General features: G+C 36.1%; 1 protein-coding gene across 17 annotated transcripts in view; it reads right to left on the bottom strand.

Annotated features, from left to right (window-relative positions):
* Positions 1-18,198, bottom strand: part of FER (FER tyrosine kinase) — a 440,923-nt gene that overhangs the window by 300,352 nt on the left and 122,373 nt on the right. For all 17 annotated transcript variants that reach the window (XR_014838490.1, XR_014838489.1, XR_014838492.1 and 14 more), the window contains one exon: positions 12,109-12,231. Coding sequence is in view for 12 of the 17 variants with exons in the window: in XM_021084605.2 (XP_020940264.1) it covers positions 12,109-12,231 (123 nt within the window). In the remaining 5 variants the exon portion in view is untranslated. The remainder of the gene's footprint in view (positions 1-12,108; positions 12,232-18,198) is intronic.

The raw sequence follows: 18,198 nt of genomic DNA, 5'->3' as shown, positions 1-18,198 counted from the left end.
TCAAATATATCTGCAATGTCAGTCCAAAAAAAAGGTGAATGATTTCACATGCATGGACAAAACCAATAAGAAAGTATACCTGAAAATAATAATACTCTAAAACCATTACTGTTACCAGTAGTAGTCTTTTACAAACAAACTTTATGAAGACCAATGTGGAAAAAAAAAAGCAATAATAATAATAAAGAATGAAAATCCACTTTTCAAAAATAAAAAGGAAATGACAAATATAGTGCAAAAAGTAAATACTAAGTGAATACCTGGAAAAAATTTTAAATGCATTTAAAGAAGTAAAAAACATATTTTATTGTATCATCAGCTATGATAGGCTGAATAACAATCCTTCAAAGATGACCACATCCTTATCCCAGAACATGTGACTAACAAATGTTAAATGACATTTGGAGTTAAATGACAAATAGGAGTTTTCAGGTATGATTAATTTCAAGACAATGAGATGGATTATCAAAGTGAGCCTAGTGTAGTTAATTATAAGTATCTGATAAGAAGGAAGCAAGAGGGACAATGTCAGACAATGCAATGCAACTATGGAAAAAGAAGAAAAGGCAATGTGATGTGGGGCCAAAAGCCAAGAAATGAGGACAGAGTCTAGAAGCTGGAAAAAGCAAGAAAGCAGATTCTCTCCAAGAGCCTCCAGAAGAAATTATCCCTATCTACACAGTGGCTTTAGGCCCATTAGAGTCACAACATCTCATTTCCAGAAGTGTAAGAGAATAAATCTGTGTTGTTTTAAGTTAACAAGTTTTTGGCAACTTGTTACAAAAGGAAGAGGAAATCAAAACAAATCCTAATGGAGATCATACCCATTTCTGGTTCATTTTAAATGCTGAACTAGAAGAGCTGTACTGTTGGGCAGTAGCCAGTAACAACTAAAACCACAGACTTAAGAGAAAAAAAATTAAATAAATTTAGAAACACTATGGATCCAGGAAAAAATGTGAGTTAAATAAGGATGTGAATAAATTTGTTTTAGCAACATTAAATACTAAACAAAGAACACTAAACCATTTTAAAGAAAGTTAAAATATAAGACTTAAGTTATATATATATATATATCTTTAGAGAAAGAGCTCTAGTTTTAAGCACGATTTCACATGGTGTTTACAATCTCTATGTATTACTATTACTTCACCTTTATTTTACCCTGGATAATAAATAGCATCTTTCGGGAATTCCCCTCTCGGTGCAGCGGAAACGAATTCGACTAGGAACCATGAGGTTGCAGGTTCGATCCCTGGCCTCGCTCAGTGGGTTAAGGATCCGGCGTTGCCGTGAGCTGTGGTGTAGGTTGGTGGCTATAGCTCCAATTAGACCTCTAGCCTGGGAACCTCCATATGCCATCAGTGTGGCCCTCAAAAGACAAAAAAATAAATTAATTAAATTAAATAAAATAAATAGCATCTTTCAAAATGATCAACACAATGGAGAAAAGATAGTATTTTCAATAAATGGCGTAAGAAACCATGTGTAAAGAAATGAATCTAGACACTGACTTTACACCATTCATAAAACTAACTCAAAACAGACCACAGGCATACATTTAAAACATCAAACTATAACACTCCTAGAGGATAACAATGGAGGAAATCTAGACAACCACAGGTATGGTGATGACTTTTTAGCTATAACGCCAAAGACACAATCCATAAAATAAATAATTAATAACCTGAATTTCCTCAAAATTAAAAAGTTCTGCTCTGCAAAACACCATGTCAAAAGAATAAGAAGATAAGCCATAGACTAGGAGAAAAGATTTACAAAAGACACACCTGATAAAGGACTGTTATCCAAAATATACAAAAATCTCTTAAATGTCAACAATAACAACAACAACAACAAAAAACCTGATTTAAAAATGGGTCAAAGACCTTAACAAACACCTCATCAAAGAAGATACAGAGATGGCAAATAATAAGCACATGAAAAAAAAAATGCCCCACATCATATGAATCAGGGAACTTCAAATTAAAAGAAAAATGACAGTATAATACATTTATGAGAATGGCCATATTCCAAAACACCAAATGCTGGTGAGGATGCAGAGCAACAAGAACTCCCACTCATTGCTGGCAGAAATACAAAATGGTACAGCCACTCTGGAAAACAGTTTGGAAGTTTCTTACAAAACTAAACATACTCTTACCATATGATCCAGCGACACACTTCTTGGTATTTACCCAAAGGAGCTGAAAACTGATGTCCACATAAAAACCCAAACAGGGATGTTTACCGCAGCTTTATTCATAACTGCCGAAACTTGAAAGTAACCAGTATGTCCTTCAGCAGATGAATGGACAAATAAACTGCAGTTCATCCAGACAATGGAATATTTTTCACTGCTCAAAAGAAATAAGCTACCAGGCCACAAAAAGACATGGAGGAAACCTACATGTACATTACTAAGTGAAAGAAGCCAATTTGAAAAGGCTATATAATGTGATTCTAACTATGTGACATTCTGTATTAAGGAAAAACTCTACGGAGATAATAAAAAGGTCATTGGCTGCCAGCAGCTGGGGATGAAGGGAGAGATGAATGTGTGAAGCATGGAAGATTTTAGTGAAAAATACTCTATATGAAACCATAACGACAGATACAGGTCATTATATATTTATTCAAACCCATAAAATATTCAATACCAGAGTAAAACCTAAAGTAAACCTTGGACCTAGGAGATTCATCAATTGTAATAAATGTAATAAGTGATGTTGATAATGGGGGAAACTGTGGAATCTGTAGGAGCAGAGGTATACAGGAAATCTCTGTACCTTCCCCTCAATTTTGATGTAAAACTTAAACTCCTCTAAAAATTAAGTATTAATTTTTAAAAATGATATATCACTATGCATCTATTAGAACAGTTCAAATAAAAAACAGTGACAATACCAAATGCTGGTGAGGATGAGGAGAAAGTGATCACTCACTCATTGCTGGTGGAGATGTATGATGGTACAGTCACTCTTTAAAAACTAAAAATGCAATTACTATAACACTAGTAATTATACTCCTGGATATGTATCTCTGAGAAATTAAAAGTTATGTTCACACAAAAAACCTCTACATGAATGTTTGAAGCATCTTTATTTGCGACAGCCAAAAGCTGGAAACAAGCCAGATACCCTTCTGGTTTGGTATAGCTATACCAAAGGAAGAATGATCAAAGTATGGTATAGCTATACTGTCATGAGTTGAATGGTGTCCTCCAAAAAGACCTATCCAAATGCTTACCCCAAGAACCCCAGAATGTGATCTTATTTGGCAGCAGAGTTGCTGCAGATATGATTAGTTAAGATGAGGTCATACTGGAGTGGGTGGACCCTTAATACATATAACTAGTGCCCTTTTAAGAAGAAAAAAAATCTGGATACAGAGAAGAGACATACAGGCAGAACACTATATGAAGATGGAGGCAGAGATTGGAGAGATGCTCCTACAAACCAAGGAATGCCTAGAACTGCAGGCCACCAGCAAAAGCTAGTACAGAGGCATGGAAGAGATCTCACTCAAAGCCCAGAAGAAACCAGCCTGCCAACACCTTACTTCAGACTTTTGGCCTTCAGAACTGTGAGAAAATAAATGTATGTCTTTGTTTAATCTGCCCAGGTTGTGGTACTTCATTATGGCAGTCCTAGGAAACTAATATACCTATCATGGAACACTACTTAAGAGTAAAAAGGAGTCAAATATCTGTATGAATTTCCAGAGAACTATCGTAAGTATAAAAAGACAATCTCAAAAGATTATATACGGTGTGACTCTATTTACCTAACATTCTTGAAGACAAAACTATAGAAATGGAAAACATTAATTGTTGCTGGGATTTAGGAGGGGTAGGAGATAGAAGGTAGTGCAGCTATAAAAGTGCAAAATGAGGATCTTGCTGTGATGAAAATGTTCCGTATCATGACTTTATCAATGTTATTATCTAGATTATGATGTTATATTATAGTTTTACAACATGCTACCATTAGGGAGACCTGAGTATAGGATTTAGGGGATCTCTCTGTATTAATTCTTCCAACTACATGCTAATTATAATTATTTCAAAATTTAAAAATATAATTTAAAAACATGTATCACTGCTGTTGCATCATACATCCTGTGGTAACATGAAGTTTTCATTACCTCGTAAGCCTTACATTCCTATACAATCTGTTTTGGAAACAGGTCCTTTTTTATTCTTCCTTGGGAGTTCTAAATATCTATTATGTCACATTAGCAATCAATTAGACTTTATGAGACACTATTCTAACACCAAGAATAAAGTAAAAAAATAAATTTCATGGAGTTCTCATTGTGGCTCAGCAATTAACAAACCCAGCTAGTATCATGAGGATTCAGGCTCAATCCCCGGCCTCGCTCAGTGGGTTAAGGATGAGGCATTGCTGTGAGCTGTGGCCTAGGTCACAGACAAGGCTCTGATCCTGCGTTGCTGTGGCTGTGGTGTAGAATGGCAGCTGCAGCTCTGATTTAGCCCCTAACCTGGGAACCGCCATCTGCCATGGGTGTGGCCCTAAAAGACAAAATTAAATTAATGGCTTTTAGTTTAGTGTTGTTGTTTTTTTTAAACAATGAGATTTGAGGGAGGTATATGCCCTACTGCATAGCTCTTGGCCCAACTTTTTTAGTCAATCTATCTGATCGCGAAAACAATGAGCAACATTAGGTTCATCCAATTAATCTCACTGAGCTCTCTGTATAATGATCATTTCAAATACATTACTATCATGATTTTGTTCAATAATTACTTTTTTAAAAGTATTTCTGTGATCACTATATAACATGCTATAAAATTATTTTATATATTTATAACACCACTGAACAAGCTAGCTATATTTATTTCAACATGAAGAAAATGCATGGTTGTATAATACCAGATGCACAGGTAGCCACAAATAAATTTAAAACGTGGAAGGGATTCGGATTTTCACATGTACCACTTACTCCCTCTGACTACTCTTTCCATGTATTCTTCATATGGAGGGCACCTTCTGTCTTTCAAGCCTCAGCAAAATGCCATTTCCTAGAAGATCCCCAACTACCTACCTTAAGTGGGTGCTCCTCTGTTACTCTTCTATCTGAACTCTGCGTTTCATAGCAATTATCGCAATTTTTAATTCCTATTTTATATTAGTCTGCTCTACAAAAAAGTAAGCTTCAGGAGACCTATAACCATAAATGTCTTACCTTTCACTGTATTCACAGCACCTGGTGGATATGCGATAAGTATTGTTTAATGAACTCCCTATTTACATAGCACATTTTAAAACATATGTAATCTAAAAATTCTGAGACAAATATGAAAGGTCCCTGAATTTGCAAACCAGAACAATACTCCAGATAATTCAAGTATTACCTTCATTATAAGCTAGATTTGAATCTTTGCAAGTCTCTTAAAATACCTGGCCCTGAGATATTACATAATTTGAAAGACCCAGAAGTTGAATCAAATGATGTCTTAAGTTTCTGTATGGCTATAACGGTTATGATTTTATTATGTATAAAGTATTTTTAAGTACTGGGTAATAATGGTACAGAACAATACAAACTTGAATAATCATTCACTTTTGGGAAGCCAAACTAAGCATTAAAACCAATAATAACATTACCAGCTCTATATGCCAATGAGTCATAAATGACATATGCTTGGTATATTTTCCCACAAACTATTTTCTCATATAGTAGTCAAGGATCATAAATCTGGAGAAGATTGATATTACTTTCACTTGAATAAATATGCTTTGGAAGTAAGGAGTAAAGATATGTATACCAGAGTGACACTTGTGTTGTATTAAAATGAAACCATTTCAAATGATTGGGTTTATTCCTTTTTTTATTTTTTAAATAAAATTTTGCAATAGCTAGACTTCACCTGAGACCTGCATTATTTATATAAGTTAAAATTCTGTGTTTCTTTTCTTTTCTTTTTTTAGGGCCAGAGCTGCAGCACATAGAAGTTCTCAGGCTAGGGGGTGAATTGGAGCTGCAGCCGCTGGCCTATGCCACAGCCACAAATGCCAGATCTGAACCACATCTGTGACCTACACTGCAGCTCACGGCAACACTGGATCCATAACCCACCAAGCAAGGCCAGGGATAGAACTTGCATTGTCATGGATACTGGTCAGGTTTGTAATCCACTGAGCCACAACAGTAACTCCTAAAACTCCATGTTTCTGAATTTAATGTCACATAAAAACCATTCTTTAAGTTCATTTTTCACTTTATTTTATTATAGACATCAAAACTATCAAATGATTTCTCATGTGGCTTAAATTTTTCGGTGTTATTACAAGATGTTTTGGAGAAATTTATGTTAAATTCACATTTAAAAGTTTTAACATTTGGAGTTCCCGTCATGGTGCAGTGGTTAACGAATCCGACTAGGAACCATGAGGTTGCGGGTTCGATCCCTGGCCTTGCTCAGTGGGTTAAGGATCCGGCGTTGCCATGAGCTGTGGTGTAGGTTGCAGACGGGGCTCGGATCCTGCGTTGCTGTGGCTCTGGCGTAGGCCGGTGGCTATAGCTCCGATTCGACCCCTAGCCTGGGAACCTCCATATGCCGCAGGAGCGGCCCAAGAAATAGCAACAACAACAACAACAACAAAAAGACAAAAAAGACAAAAAAAAAAAAAAAAAAAAAAAAGTTTTAACATTTGACGCTTATATATTTTTATGGGAACAAAAATGCTATTTCTGCTAAGTAAAAAAATTCATGTAATTCTACTACTTTGGTAAAAAGTAAATATCTAACATAGGATTTTTTAGTATTTGATAAAATGTAATTTTGTTTTATTGTTTTTATTACATTTAACTACCATGATATATGAATATAACAAAGTCTATAGAAGAAAAATAAATCTGTTTTTAAAACTAGATAAAAATTGCTTTAGGAGTTCCCATCATGGCTCAGCAGTTAACGAACCTGACTAGTATCTATGAGGATGCGGGTTCGATCCCTGGCCTTTGGCAGTGGGTTAAGGATCCAGCACTGCCATGAGCTATGGTGTATGTGGCAGATGCGGCTCAGATCCCTCGCTGCTGTGGCTATGGCATAGGCGTGCAGCTACAGCTCTGACTCGACCCCTAGCCTGGGCTCCTCCATATGCTGTGGGTGCAGCCCTAAAAAGACAAAAAAATTGCTTTAAATTACATAAGCATATCTAAATATATGTAGACATATATACATATACACATAAAAATGGGAAATACTTCAAAAATATGAAGAAAATGAAATGCAAACACTTACCCTAGAATCCCTTTCAGACTATTTGTTTAGCAAAATATTTTAACATCTAATTCAAAGACAAACTTTAACTCTACCAATCTCTAATGAGATTTCATAATGACTGCTTAGTTATATAAATATACTTAACATTTTAAAGATTATACCCTGAAATTAACAATAATACCTCCATGGTCACAGAAGGCTAATAGAACTTGGGTTAAACAGGACTCATTCCCTGAATTGCTTGAGGTACTTATCCCTTCTCATGTAGTCTCCTAAAAATATTATTAAAATCATAAAATAAAGAAATTGCTATGATCAAACAGACAAATGCTTTGGAGTCAGGAACTCACGCATTTTCTATCACTTACTACATAAGTAAGCTATCTAAATTCTCTAAGTCCTAAAAGTAAAAATCCAGGTAATTATATGGAAAGCATAGTGAAGATAATTTTCAGTGAAATTAATATACATAAAACATCTCACATAATATGTAGAACAGTGCGAACCCAAGAGATATTATTTCCCATGTGTCCACTACCTTTTAAGCCTCCCCTCCTCTACTCCCATTCTCATCTTCTGATAAGTATAAATAGGTGGGGGAATGTGGATCACTGATTATGCAGATGAAGAGATAAAGATATGAGTCAAGAAAATATACCCCCCAAAAATCAAAGGATTTTACAATTTCTAGGTTAAAATAACCCTTAAATATTCCCTCTTCCAATAACACATAGTCAAATATGCTGCTTAGAGGGTCAGCTATTCTCTTGTATTTCTTTATATCTACTAAATTTTTAAACAGGAGTCATTTCCAATGTGTGCATTTACAAGACTGTAAAAAGTAGAACTACTTGGTCATCTGTAAATATGTGAAGATTCATTTGCAAATACAGAAAGGCAAAATATCATTTTTTTTAAATCTTATATGTGCAATGGACAACAAATTTTATTTTTATAGTCCAAATAGAATCTTCTCTTGATGCAATACAGAAAATTTTCAGATTTATTAAAGTGGTGTCCAGAGTAACTCAAATTGTCCTGTTCTTACCTTTAAAAAGCTCATCAATTTCAATGTGATACTGAAGAGTCACAGTATATAAGTGGGTGAGTTAAGCTACTAATATTGAGTTATATAATAGAATAGATGAGGTTGCCATTCACTGAAATTTAAAAAAAAAAAAATACTGAGAGTGAACTAGGTTGGGTTGGGTTACATTAGGTTTTGTTTGTTTGTTTGTTTTACTTTTTAGGGCCGCACCCACAGCATATGGAAGTTCCCTGGCTAGGGGTCAAATTGAAGCTGCAGCTGCCATTCTACACCACAGCCACAGCAACGTAGGTTCAGACCTGCATCTGTGACCTATACCACAGCTCATGGCAAAGCCAGATCCTTAACCCACTGAGCAAGGCCAGGAATCGAACCCACAACCTCATGGTTCCTAGTTGTATTCATTACCGCTGCACCACAACAGGAACTCCATATTAAGATTTTTAATTCAGCTTTTTCAACATCAGAAATTTAGGGTACTTCCAAGTCATCCAAGGAGGCATGTCATGTAGGCAATTAATCACATGGCCAGAGAGTTCAAAGAAGAAATATTAGAAAGAGAATAAACATGGGTGATCTTCAAGGGATCGCCTAGGAACAGAGTGCAGGGAGGAGAGTAACATAGCCTTGAGCCATGCCTTTGAATAACTGGGAGAATGAGTTAATAAAGAAAGAGTGGCCAAAAAGAGGGGAGTAAGATCTGGCATCATGGGTCCCGAAGGCCAAGGGAAAAAAGAACATAAAGTCGACTGTGAGAAGGTCAAGTAAGATAGTTGTTAAATTTAGCACTGCAGAGGTCACTGATGATCTTATGGATACCTATTTCAACAAAGATGGGGGACAAGCCAGGTATCTGTGGGCTGAGTACTAAGTGAAAGTTGAGGAAATGAGTGAGCATTATCACTCTTATAAGAGGTTTGACTAAGAAAAGAGAAGGCAAAGACAGGTAGTTGAGGGAGAATACAGAGATTAAAGAAGGATTATCCAGGGTGGACAGAGAGGTAGAGATTATTTTTAGGAGTCAAGATTTAAGAATATTTAAAAAGTAAGCACAGGAGTTCTCTGCAATGTAACAGGCCAAGGATCTGGCATTCCTGCTGCAAAGACCTGGGTTACTGCTGCAGTGCGAGTTCAGTCCCTAACCCAGAAACTTCCACTTACTGCAGATACAGCCAAAAAATACAAAAATAAAAAGTAAGCACATAACCCAGGCCATAAAAAATGATGAACATAATATACGAAATACTGTAAAATTTCTAGGAAAGCAAGAGATGACAGGATACAAAAATAAAAAATAAAATAAGCACAAAAAATAGGAAAAGGAAAATGCTCAACATCGCTGATTATAAGAGAAATGCAAATCAAAACTACCATGAGATATCACCTCACACCAGTCAGAATGGCCACCATTAATAAATCCACAAATAACAAGTGCTGGAGGGGCTGTGGAGAAAAGGGAACCCTCCTGCACTGCTGGTGGGAATGTACACTGGTACAGCCACTATGGAGAACAGTTTGGAGATACCTTAGAAATCTATACATAGAACTTCCATATGACCCCGCAATCCCACTCTTGGGCATCTATCCGGACAAAACTCTACTTAAAAGAGACACATGCACCCGCATGTTCATTGCACCACTATTCACAATAGCCAGGACATGGAAACAACCCAAATGTCCATCGACAGATGATTGGATTCGGAAGAGGTGGTATATATACACAATGGAATACTACTCAGCCATAAAAAAGAATGACATCATGCCATTTGCAGCAACATGGATAGAACTAGAGAATCTCATCCTGAGTGAAATGAGCCAGAAAGACAAAGACAAATACCATATGATATCACTTATAACTGGAATCTAATATCCAGCACAAATGAACATCTCCTCAGAAAAGAAAATCATGGACTTGGAGAAGAGACTTGTGGCTGCCTGATGGGAGGGGGAGGGAGTGGGAGGGATCGGGAGCTTGGGCTTATCAGACACAACTTAGAATAGATTTACAAGGAGATCCTGCTGAATAGCATTGAGAACTTTGTCTAGATACTCATGTTGCAACAGAAGAAAGGCTGGGGAAAAAAATGTAATTGTAATGTATACATGTAAGGATAACCTGACCCCCTTGCTGTACAGTGGGAAAATAAAAAAATTAAAAAAAAAAAGAAATAGGAAAAGGAACAGATCCTCTATGAGTAAGGAAGGAGAACTGGTACAAATGTGGTGAATTTAGATACCTCATTACAAAAAATTAGGCATTTGCCACCTGATGATTCTAATTTTTTCTATAATGTAAAAGAGATCTATCTACTGACTATGATGGGAGATAAAATGGGACTAGAGATTTGAGAGAAGTAGAAAAATATTGGAAAAGTTGTGTACAAAGTAAGAGTAAGTATTGACCATAGAAATCCTACACATCATAATTTTCTTGAAAGCCTTCACAAATCAAGCCAATCGTGAAAGCATGAGAGCAAGAAATGTATACGTTCTAAGCAAGGATTAGAGAAACTGTACCAACCTCATTGGAGATGCAAACAATGACCAAAGTCAGATTAGAAATTATAATTTTAGATCAAAAGGTAAACTTTAAAATGGTAGAATACATAATTATTAAAACCAGTAAAGAGAGTGGGATGGACTGGGAGTTTGGGGTTAGCACATGCAAACTATTGCACTTGGGGTGGATAAGCAACGAGATCCTGCTGTATAACAGGGAGAACTCTATCTGGTCAATGTGATGGAATATGGTGGAGGATAATGTGAGAAAAAGAATGTGGGTGTGTGGGTGTGTGTATATACACATGTGACTGGGTCACTTTGCTGTATAGCAGAAATTGACAGAACAATGTAAATCAACTATAATAGAAAAAATAAAAACCTAAACCAAAAAACTCTGTAACTAAAACCACTGCCGTTTCCTCTGTATCTATAACCCGTATCAAACACTCCTTAGTTACCCCAACATATTAAATCTCAAATATTTGAAATAAAAAAATCAGTAAGAACAAGAGTATTCCAAAACAATAAATAAAATCAGAGGATCCATGAAAATGTTTACAGATTCAGAAAATGAGAAAAACAATAGTAAGACAAAAATATCACAGCAAATTTCAGAAAGATTTTTACAGGTAAAGCAGACTGCTGTCTTCTAATAAGTTGGTTTGCTTTCATCTAAAACAGTAGAAGCCAGTTTCTAGATAACACTGGCCTGTCATTTTCATAACGAGGAATTCACAGGGAATCTGGTGGACAATGATGAGGGAAAGTAAAAATAGTTTTTAAAAGGGTTTTTGGAAAATAGTTCAAACCGTTAAAGCACTGAGACATATGATCAGTATGTTATACTGATAAAATAAAAACATAAAATCGCTCTTCAAGAATCCTAGAAAGTAACTCAACTATACATATTTTTATACTTGAAATTTCAGGAGTTCCTGTCGTGACTCAGCAGTTAATGAATGTGACTAACATCCATGAGGACACAGGTTTGATCCCTGGCCTCACTCAGTGGGTTAAGGATCCAACGTTGAGGTGAGCTGTGGTGTAGGTCACAGACATGGCTTGGATCCTGCGTTGCTGTGCTTTTGGCGCAGGCTGGCAACTGCAGCTCCAATTTGACCCCTAGCCTGGAAACCTCCATATGCTGCAAGTGCGGCCCTAAAAAGCCAAAAAGAAAAGAAAGGAAAAAAAAAATGAAATTTCAGCTTCTAGAAATTTCAGGTTCATAACACCATGTATTTGAAGTTTTTCTCTGACATTACATCAATTAAACTTTCTTCCATCAAATTAGTTTTGTTTTACTCACTCAGACTTCTTTTCATAGGTCTTAGAAGATTCCTCAATTCTCTTCTCTAGCTCCAGCACAGCTTCTTCCTTATTTAAAAGCATCTGCTGTGTCTGCATAAGCTCTTCTGCTAAAGTTTTCAACCTAGAATGAACAGTTTCCTCATTATCAATAAATACATTAATTACACTCATTTCACATACACACAAAAAAAGCATTCATACAACTAAAGCTGCGATGTCCAAAACAGTAAGCACTATAATTGAGTTTAAATTCAATAAGAGTAAAATTTTAGTTCCTCAGTTGAATTCACCACATTTCAAGTGCTGAACAGACATAGGTGGCTAATGGCTATCTCTTGGACAGTTCAGAAAAGAACATTTCAGTAATCACAGTGAGTACTCTTGGGTAGTATGTTTTAGAGAGTCTCACTTCATCAAATAAAAAGAGAAAAACAGAAACAGAAAATGAAGAAAGAGGAGAGCACAAAAGTGAAAAATACCTTTCACCTCCCAGGAAGAATATAGAGTAAAATAACCATAGTTTTTGTTTTCAGACTAACATGTATTTACATTCTGGCTTTGCTACTTTTTAATCTGAGATGCGGGCAATTTGCTTAAGCTCGTTAATCTATTTTCTCATTTGTATTTTGGATACAGCAATCCTTGCTTCAGTGTATTGTTTGGATGATCAAACACACTAATATATAAACAACGACTGGTTCTAAGTAGGCATTTGAGTAAATGGCATCTAGTATTATCTGCATGAGTTATATCATTTAATCCTTACAACAACGCATGAGATAACCTTATTTTAAAGAAAAGAAAGTAATGCTTAGTCGCATGGCAATTTAAATTGACATAAGCTATTTCTATTTTAACATATCATAATAATGCTTTAGGTATATTTTCTGTATAGATTTGAAGATAATTAAATACACAAAATTAATATATACCCAAGACCAGACAATTTTGGTTAAACAAAATGCATTTAGTCCTGAATAAAAATATTTCTACCACAAAAACACACAGCTATCATGTCACTTTAAAATGTTTATGGTCAGCCTTTCAAAGTAAAACATGCAACCCAAAAATATACAAAAGAAAATTTTAAATAACCCAAGTATATGACAAATTAATTTTATTTATAAAGAGATGACAAAGTCAAAAGTAAAAGTCAAACTTTGAGGAAACACTTGCAATGGAAATTATAAACAAAAGCCCATGTAGAAAAACTCTTAGAAAAAAGACAACCATGGAGTTCCCGTCGTGGCGCAGTGGTTAACGAATCCGACTAGGAACCATGAGGTTGCGGGTTCGGTCCCTGCCCTTGCTCAGTGGGTTAACGATCCGGCGTTGCCGTGAGCTGTGGTGTAGATTGCAGACGCGGCTCGGATCCCGAGTTGCTGTGGCTCTGGTGTAGGCTAGTGGCTACAGCTCCGATTCGACCCCTAGCCTGGGAACCTCCATATGCCGTGGAAGCGGCCCCAAAGAAATAGCAAAAAAAAAAAAAAGAAAAAAGACAACCTAATATGAAAATGGACAAAGAACAGAACTGGAAGTTCATTAAGGAAAATTCACATGACCATTAAGCACATGGAAATATCTGCAACCTAACCCACAATTAAAATATCTGCAGATAACATAAACACTAAGTTATTTTTCACCTACTAAAACTGACAAGCATGAAAAACATGATGCCTGCAGAAGGGGGGAAGAAAAAAAGGAAGAAAGACACACACCCTGCTGAAATGACAAAACTGGCACAAATTTTTTAGAGGTCAACTTGAAATTGTCTCTCAAACTCCAAATTAGAATATTTTTCACTATCTAAAAATCTGTCTTACCAAAATACAATGTGCACACAATTAGTTCATATCAGGATGTTTGCTGCAACACTGTTTAGAAAACAAAAAGCTAGAAAACATTTAAGTGTTCATCAGCAGGGGAATAGCTAAATATATTTTAATCCATTTAAGATACAGAATAACATGTAGTCACTAAAAAGAATGAGATGCACACATAAAACATTCTTCCTAGAAAGAGTTTTAAATTAAAAAGCATGATGCAGAAAAAATATACATAGCATGGTTCCATTTATATCGAAATAAATGCATGTATATGTGCTACTGACAGAATTGTAGTCCCTCAAAATTCCTATGCTGAAATCCTAACCCCCAATGTGGTGGTATCTGGAGATGGGGCCTTTAGGAGGTAATTAGGACTAGATGAGTGGAAGCACCAGAGTTGCTCATGTTCACGCTCTCTCTCTCCAAGTTGTAGACAAAGAGATTTATACGCATGCACAAGAAGGCAGCAATCTACAAGCCAGAAAGAGTCTCACCAGGACCCCACTAGGCCAATACCTTGACATCTAACTTCTAACATCTGGAACTGTGATCAATACACTGCCACTGTTTAATCCACCCATTTATGGTATTTTACTACAGCAGCCAGAGCAAACTTAAACACTACATATATATGTATGTGTGGAAAAGAACCAGATTACTACAAAATCAACTTGTATCATCATTCTGAGGAGTGTGGGATTGGGATGGAGGATGATTCAAGGACAAAAAAAGCCTCTTGTAATTTATTCATATTATTTAAATCTCATAACAAAAATGAATTTGATTTTTAAATTATTGAATAATAGATAATAGAGATGTAAGAGGCAGAAAAACTATGAGATGTAATCAGAAGAACTCAAAAAAAAAAATAGAAATCCAGATTATTTCATCTATGCTCAGAGGTAAGCAAATAATAAATCTCAGTAGGTTTAGGAGAGCATTATGCTATTACAACAAAACACAGTCAATGATGCTTATAATAATGATCCAGAATCACAGGGAAAGGTTAAATTAAGATAAGTATTTTTATTTAAGAATATACATATATTTAGGAAGCATATATCAAATCTAATAAGATTACTGTGTTGAATTTGATGGAACTATAAGCTTTGGTTATCTAGAAAATTCAATTGTGTGGAAAGTTCCTATTTGACTACTAGATACAGAATGCATTACCATAATAAAATTAGAGGTCATTCTCAGGAAAGTTACCTTGCAACTTCTAGTTTCAAGTTACTTATTAATGACTATAAATATACAAGTAAATAACACTCACACATAATGCTTTGCTCTTTATAAAACTCTGCCCTATATATGATCTTATTTAATCCTCATGAATCTGGAACACAGGACCCTACTTCTATACCTGTCCCAATTCCAACCTAGAGATAATCAAGACCAGCTTCTTGCCACTGCCTTGGCCATGTTGCGTCAAAGATGAATTTGATAGAAAGTTCTTTCCCTCTGTCATTTTCCTCTCCTCTGTTCGGTCTTTAACTTCTCTCTCCTTGCCTTTCTCTATGCTCTTCTCTTCCTGCTCAATTTTCCATTCATCTCCCTTCTCAGTTCTTCATTCATTCAAACAGGTGCTCACTAAGCACATACCTTGTGTCAAGCATTCTGAGAGACACTAGGAGTACAACAATTAAGACGTTTGGCTTCAGGAAACTTACAGGCTAGTAGAAGAGACACCCAACTTTTTCCTCCAACCCTCTCTCTTCTTCTTTCCTCTCTTTGACTATGACTGTTTCTTTCCCTAGTTTGTTCTCAATTTTTCTCACTGTACCATATCCTCCACTCCATCCTGAAATAAATACACAGTCCCACCAAACTGTAAGATGCAGAGACCGCACGGCTTACTCTTCACAGCACATGCCTTATACTTAGCACAGTGTCTTGTACAGAGTATGTGCTCAACTCAGTTCTCTATGTCTTCTTTTCTCGTTAGAAGTTCGCACATTAAGGTTTTTCTGCAATTCCCTCATAACTCCCAAGACTCTCCTGATCCCTACCATTCTGAATTATCTGTAAAGTGAAACCAAAGAGCTACCTCAAGGTGGGAACAGCACAATTTACAACTTTCACCCACTGTATGGGCTAAACCAATATATGAACCACTACTGCAATGAAGCAAGTTTTAATTCTCTGTGTGTATAATTAGCACAGAGCAGACTCCTTTCATGAAAAATTTTATCATCAAGCTAATTACTTTACCTTACCAAATCAAAGTCAGAGAATTATTGGTATTTACAACTCTACATCTCTATTGCATTTTATAAAGCATCTTACTCTGATATAACAGATACCAGGTCCAGAACCAGACAGCTTCAGGTTCAATATTTACTGAGCTTTTCTAAACTTCCATTCTTCCTAATAAAAATGGAAATTAATTTAATACCTAACTTAAAGGGTTCCTTATAACTATGATGCATATTTTTAAAGTTTCTAGTATAGATTTTGAAGCACAGCATGTTCTCTAAAAATGCAACTTCATATAATTAACCAATTTTAATTTTCATAAGAAACATTTTTTGGAAAAGTATATTTAGTCTCCTACTTTTTTTATTTATTTTTATTTTTATTTTTATTTTTTTTGTCTTTTTGCCTTTTCTAGGGCCGCTCCCATGGTATATGGGGGTTCCCAGGCTAGGGGTCCAATGGGAGCTGTAGCTGCCGGCCTACGCCAGAGCCACAGCAACACAGGATCCGAGCCACATCTGCAACCTACACCACAGCTCATGGCAACACTGGATCCTTAACCCACTGAGCAAGTCCAGGGATCCAACCCACAACCTCATGGTTCCTAGTCAGATTCGTTAACCACTGAGCCACGACGGGAGCTCCCATATCATTTTTATAACAAAACTTACTATTATTCCCATCATCACAGGCAGAAATGACGTACAGAGAGGTTAATCTTGTCTAAGTTCACAGAGCTCATAAGTGAAAGACCTTGTATGAGAGCCCTGGCAGCTTAGATTCTAAGTCCATGATCTTAACAACTAATATCCTGTATCTTAGTAATTCCACTTCATAGAAGTGGAGGTATAAATACAAGGATGTCTACTGTGCGACTACTTATATTCACAATAACCAAAGTTGTATTTACCATGATACTGATGACACATAACCTTTAGGCATCTCACTTGCATGATGCCATCCAAGGCCCTGGGCTAAATTTTGTATATATAAATTGGCATGGTATTTATTTTAGATGTCCCCCCCGCCTCCTCCAAATCTTCTAAGCTTCAGGTGCAACAAAACTACATCTACTCCTGGCAATAGGAAAAACTAGAGATAACATGAATGTCCACCTATAAATAACCAGTGAATTATGTTACATACATGAAAGCAGTAAAACACTGTATATACTATTAAGATTTCATATATGTTAAGGAAAGTAGGTGATGCAAAAAAGTACGCATAGACTACCTCCACTTAGGTAAATAAAACAATTTATATACATTCATAGGCTTGTATATATATTCTGGAAATATAAACTTTTTCATGAATTCACAATGGAAGGTTGAAATGGTATCTATAAAAAAGAGAGAAAACTTAGATTTTCATTGTATACCATTTTTTAAGATTTTGCAGATTTTATCATCTGCATGTATTAGCTATATATAATATATATTTTGGCTTTTCAGGGCCGCACTTGCTGCATATGGAGGTTCACAGGCTAGGGGTCTAATTGGAGCTACAGCTGCCGGCCTATGCCACAGTCATGGCAACACCAGATCTGAGCCCCATCTGCAACCTATACCACAGCTTACGGCAACGCCAGATCCTTAGCCTACTGTGCGAGGCCAGTGATCAAACCTGCAACCTCATGGTTCCTAGTCAGATTTGGTTCCACTGCACCACAACAGGAACTCCCAGTTAGATAATTTTTAAAGATACCATTGCATTTAAGGCTACAAAAGCCGAGAACAATTATTTTATTTATTTATTTATTTTTTTTTTAATTATTTTCCCACTGTACAGCAAGGGGGTCAGGTCATCCTTAGATGTATACATTGCAGTTACAGTTTTTTCCCCCACCCTTTCTTCTGTTGCAACATGAGTATCTAGACATAGTTCTCAATGCTATTCAGCAGGATCTCCTTATAAATCTATTCTAGGTGGTGTCTGATAAGCCCAAGCTCCCGATCCCTCCCACTCCCTCCCCCTCCCATCAGGCAACCACAAGTCTCTTCTCCAAGTCCATGATTTTCTTTTCTGAGGAGATGTTCATTTGTGCTGGATATTAGATTCCAGTT

The sequence above is a fragment of the Sus scrofa genome, chromosome 2, assembly GCF_054392235.1.
Source record: "Sus scrofa isolate SSC_HxYL_T2T_F1_AM1 chromosome 2, Sscrofa_HxYL_maternal_Yorkshire_Landrace_v2.0, whole genome shotgun sequence".
Lineage (NCBI taxonomy): Eukaryota > Metazoa > Chordata > Mammalia > Artiodactyla > Suidae > Sus > Sus scrofa.
The sequence above is the reverse complement of the archived record's forward strand: the minus strand, read 5'-3'. Positions and strand labels throughout refer to the sequence as shown.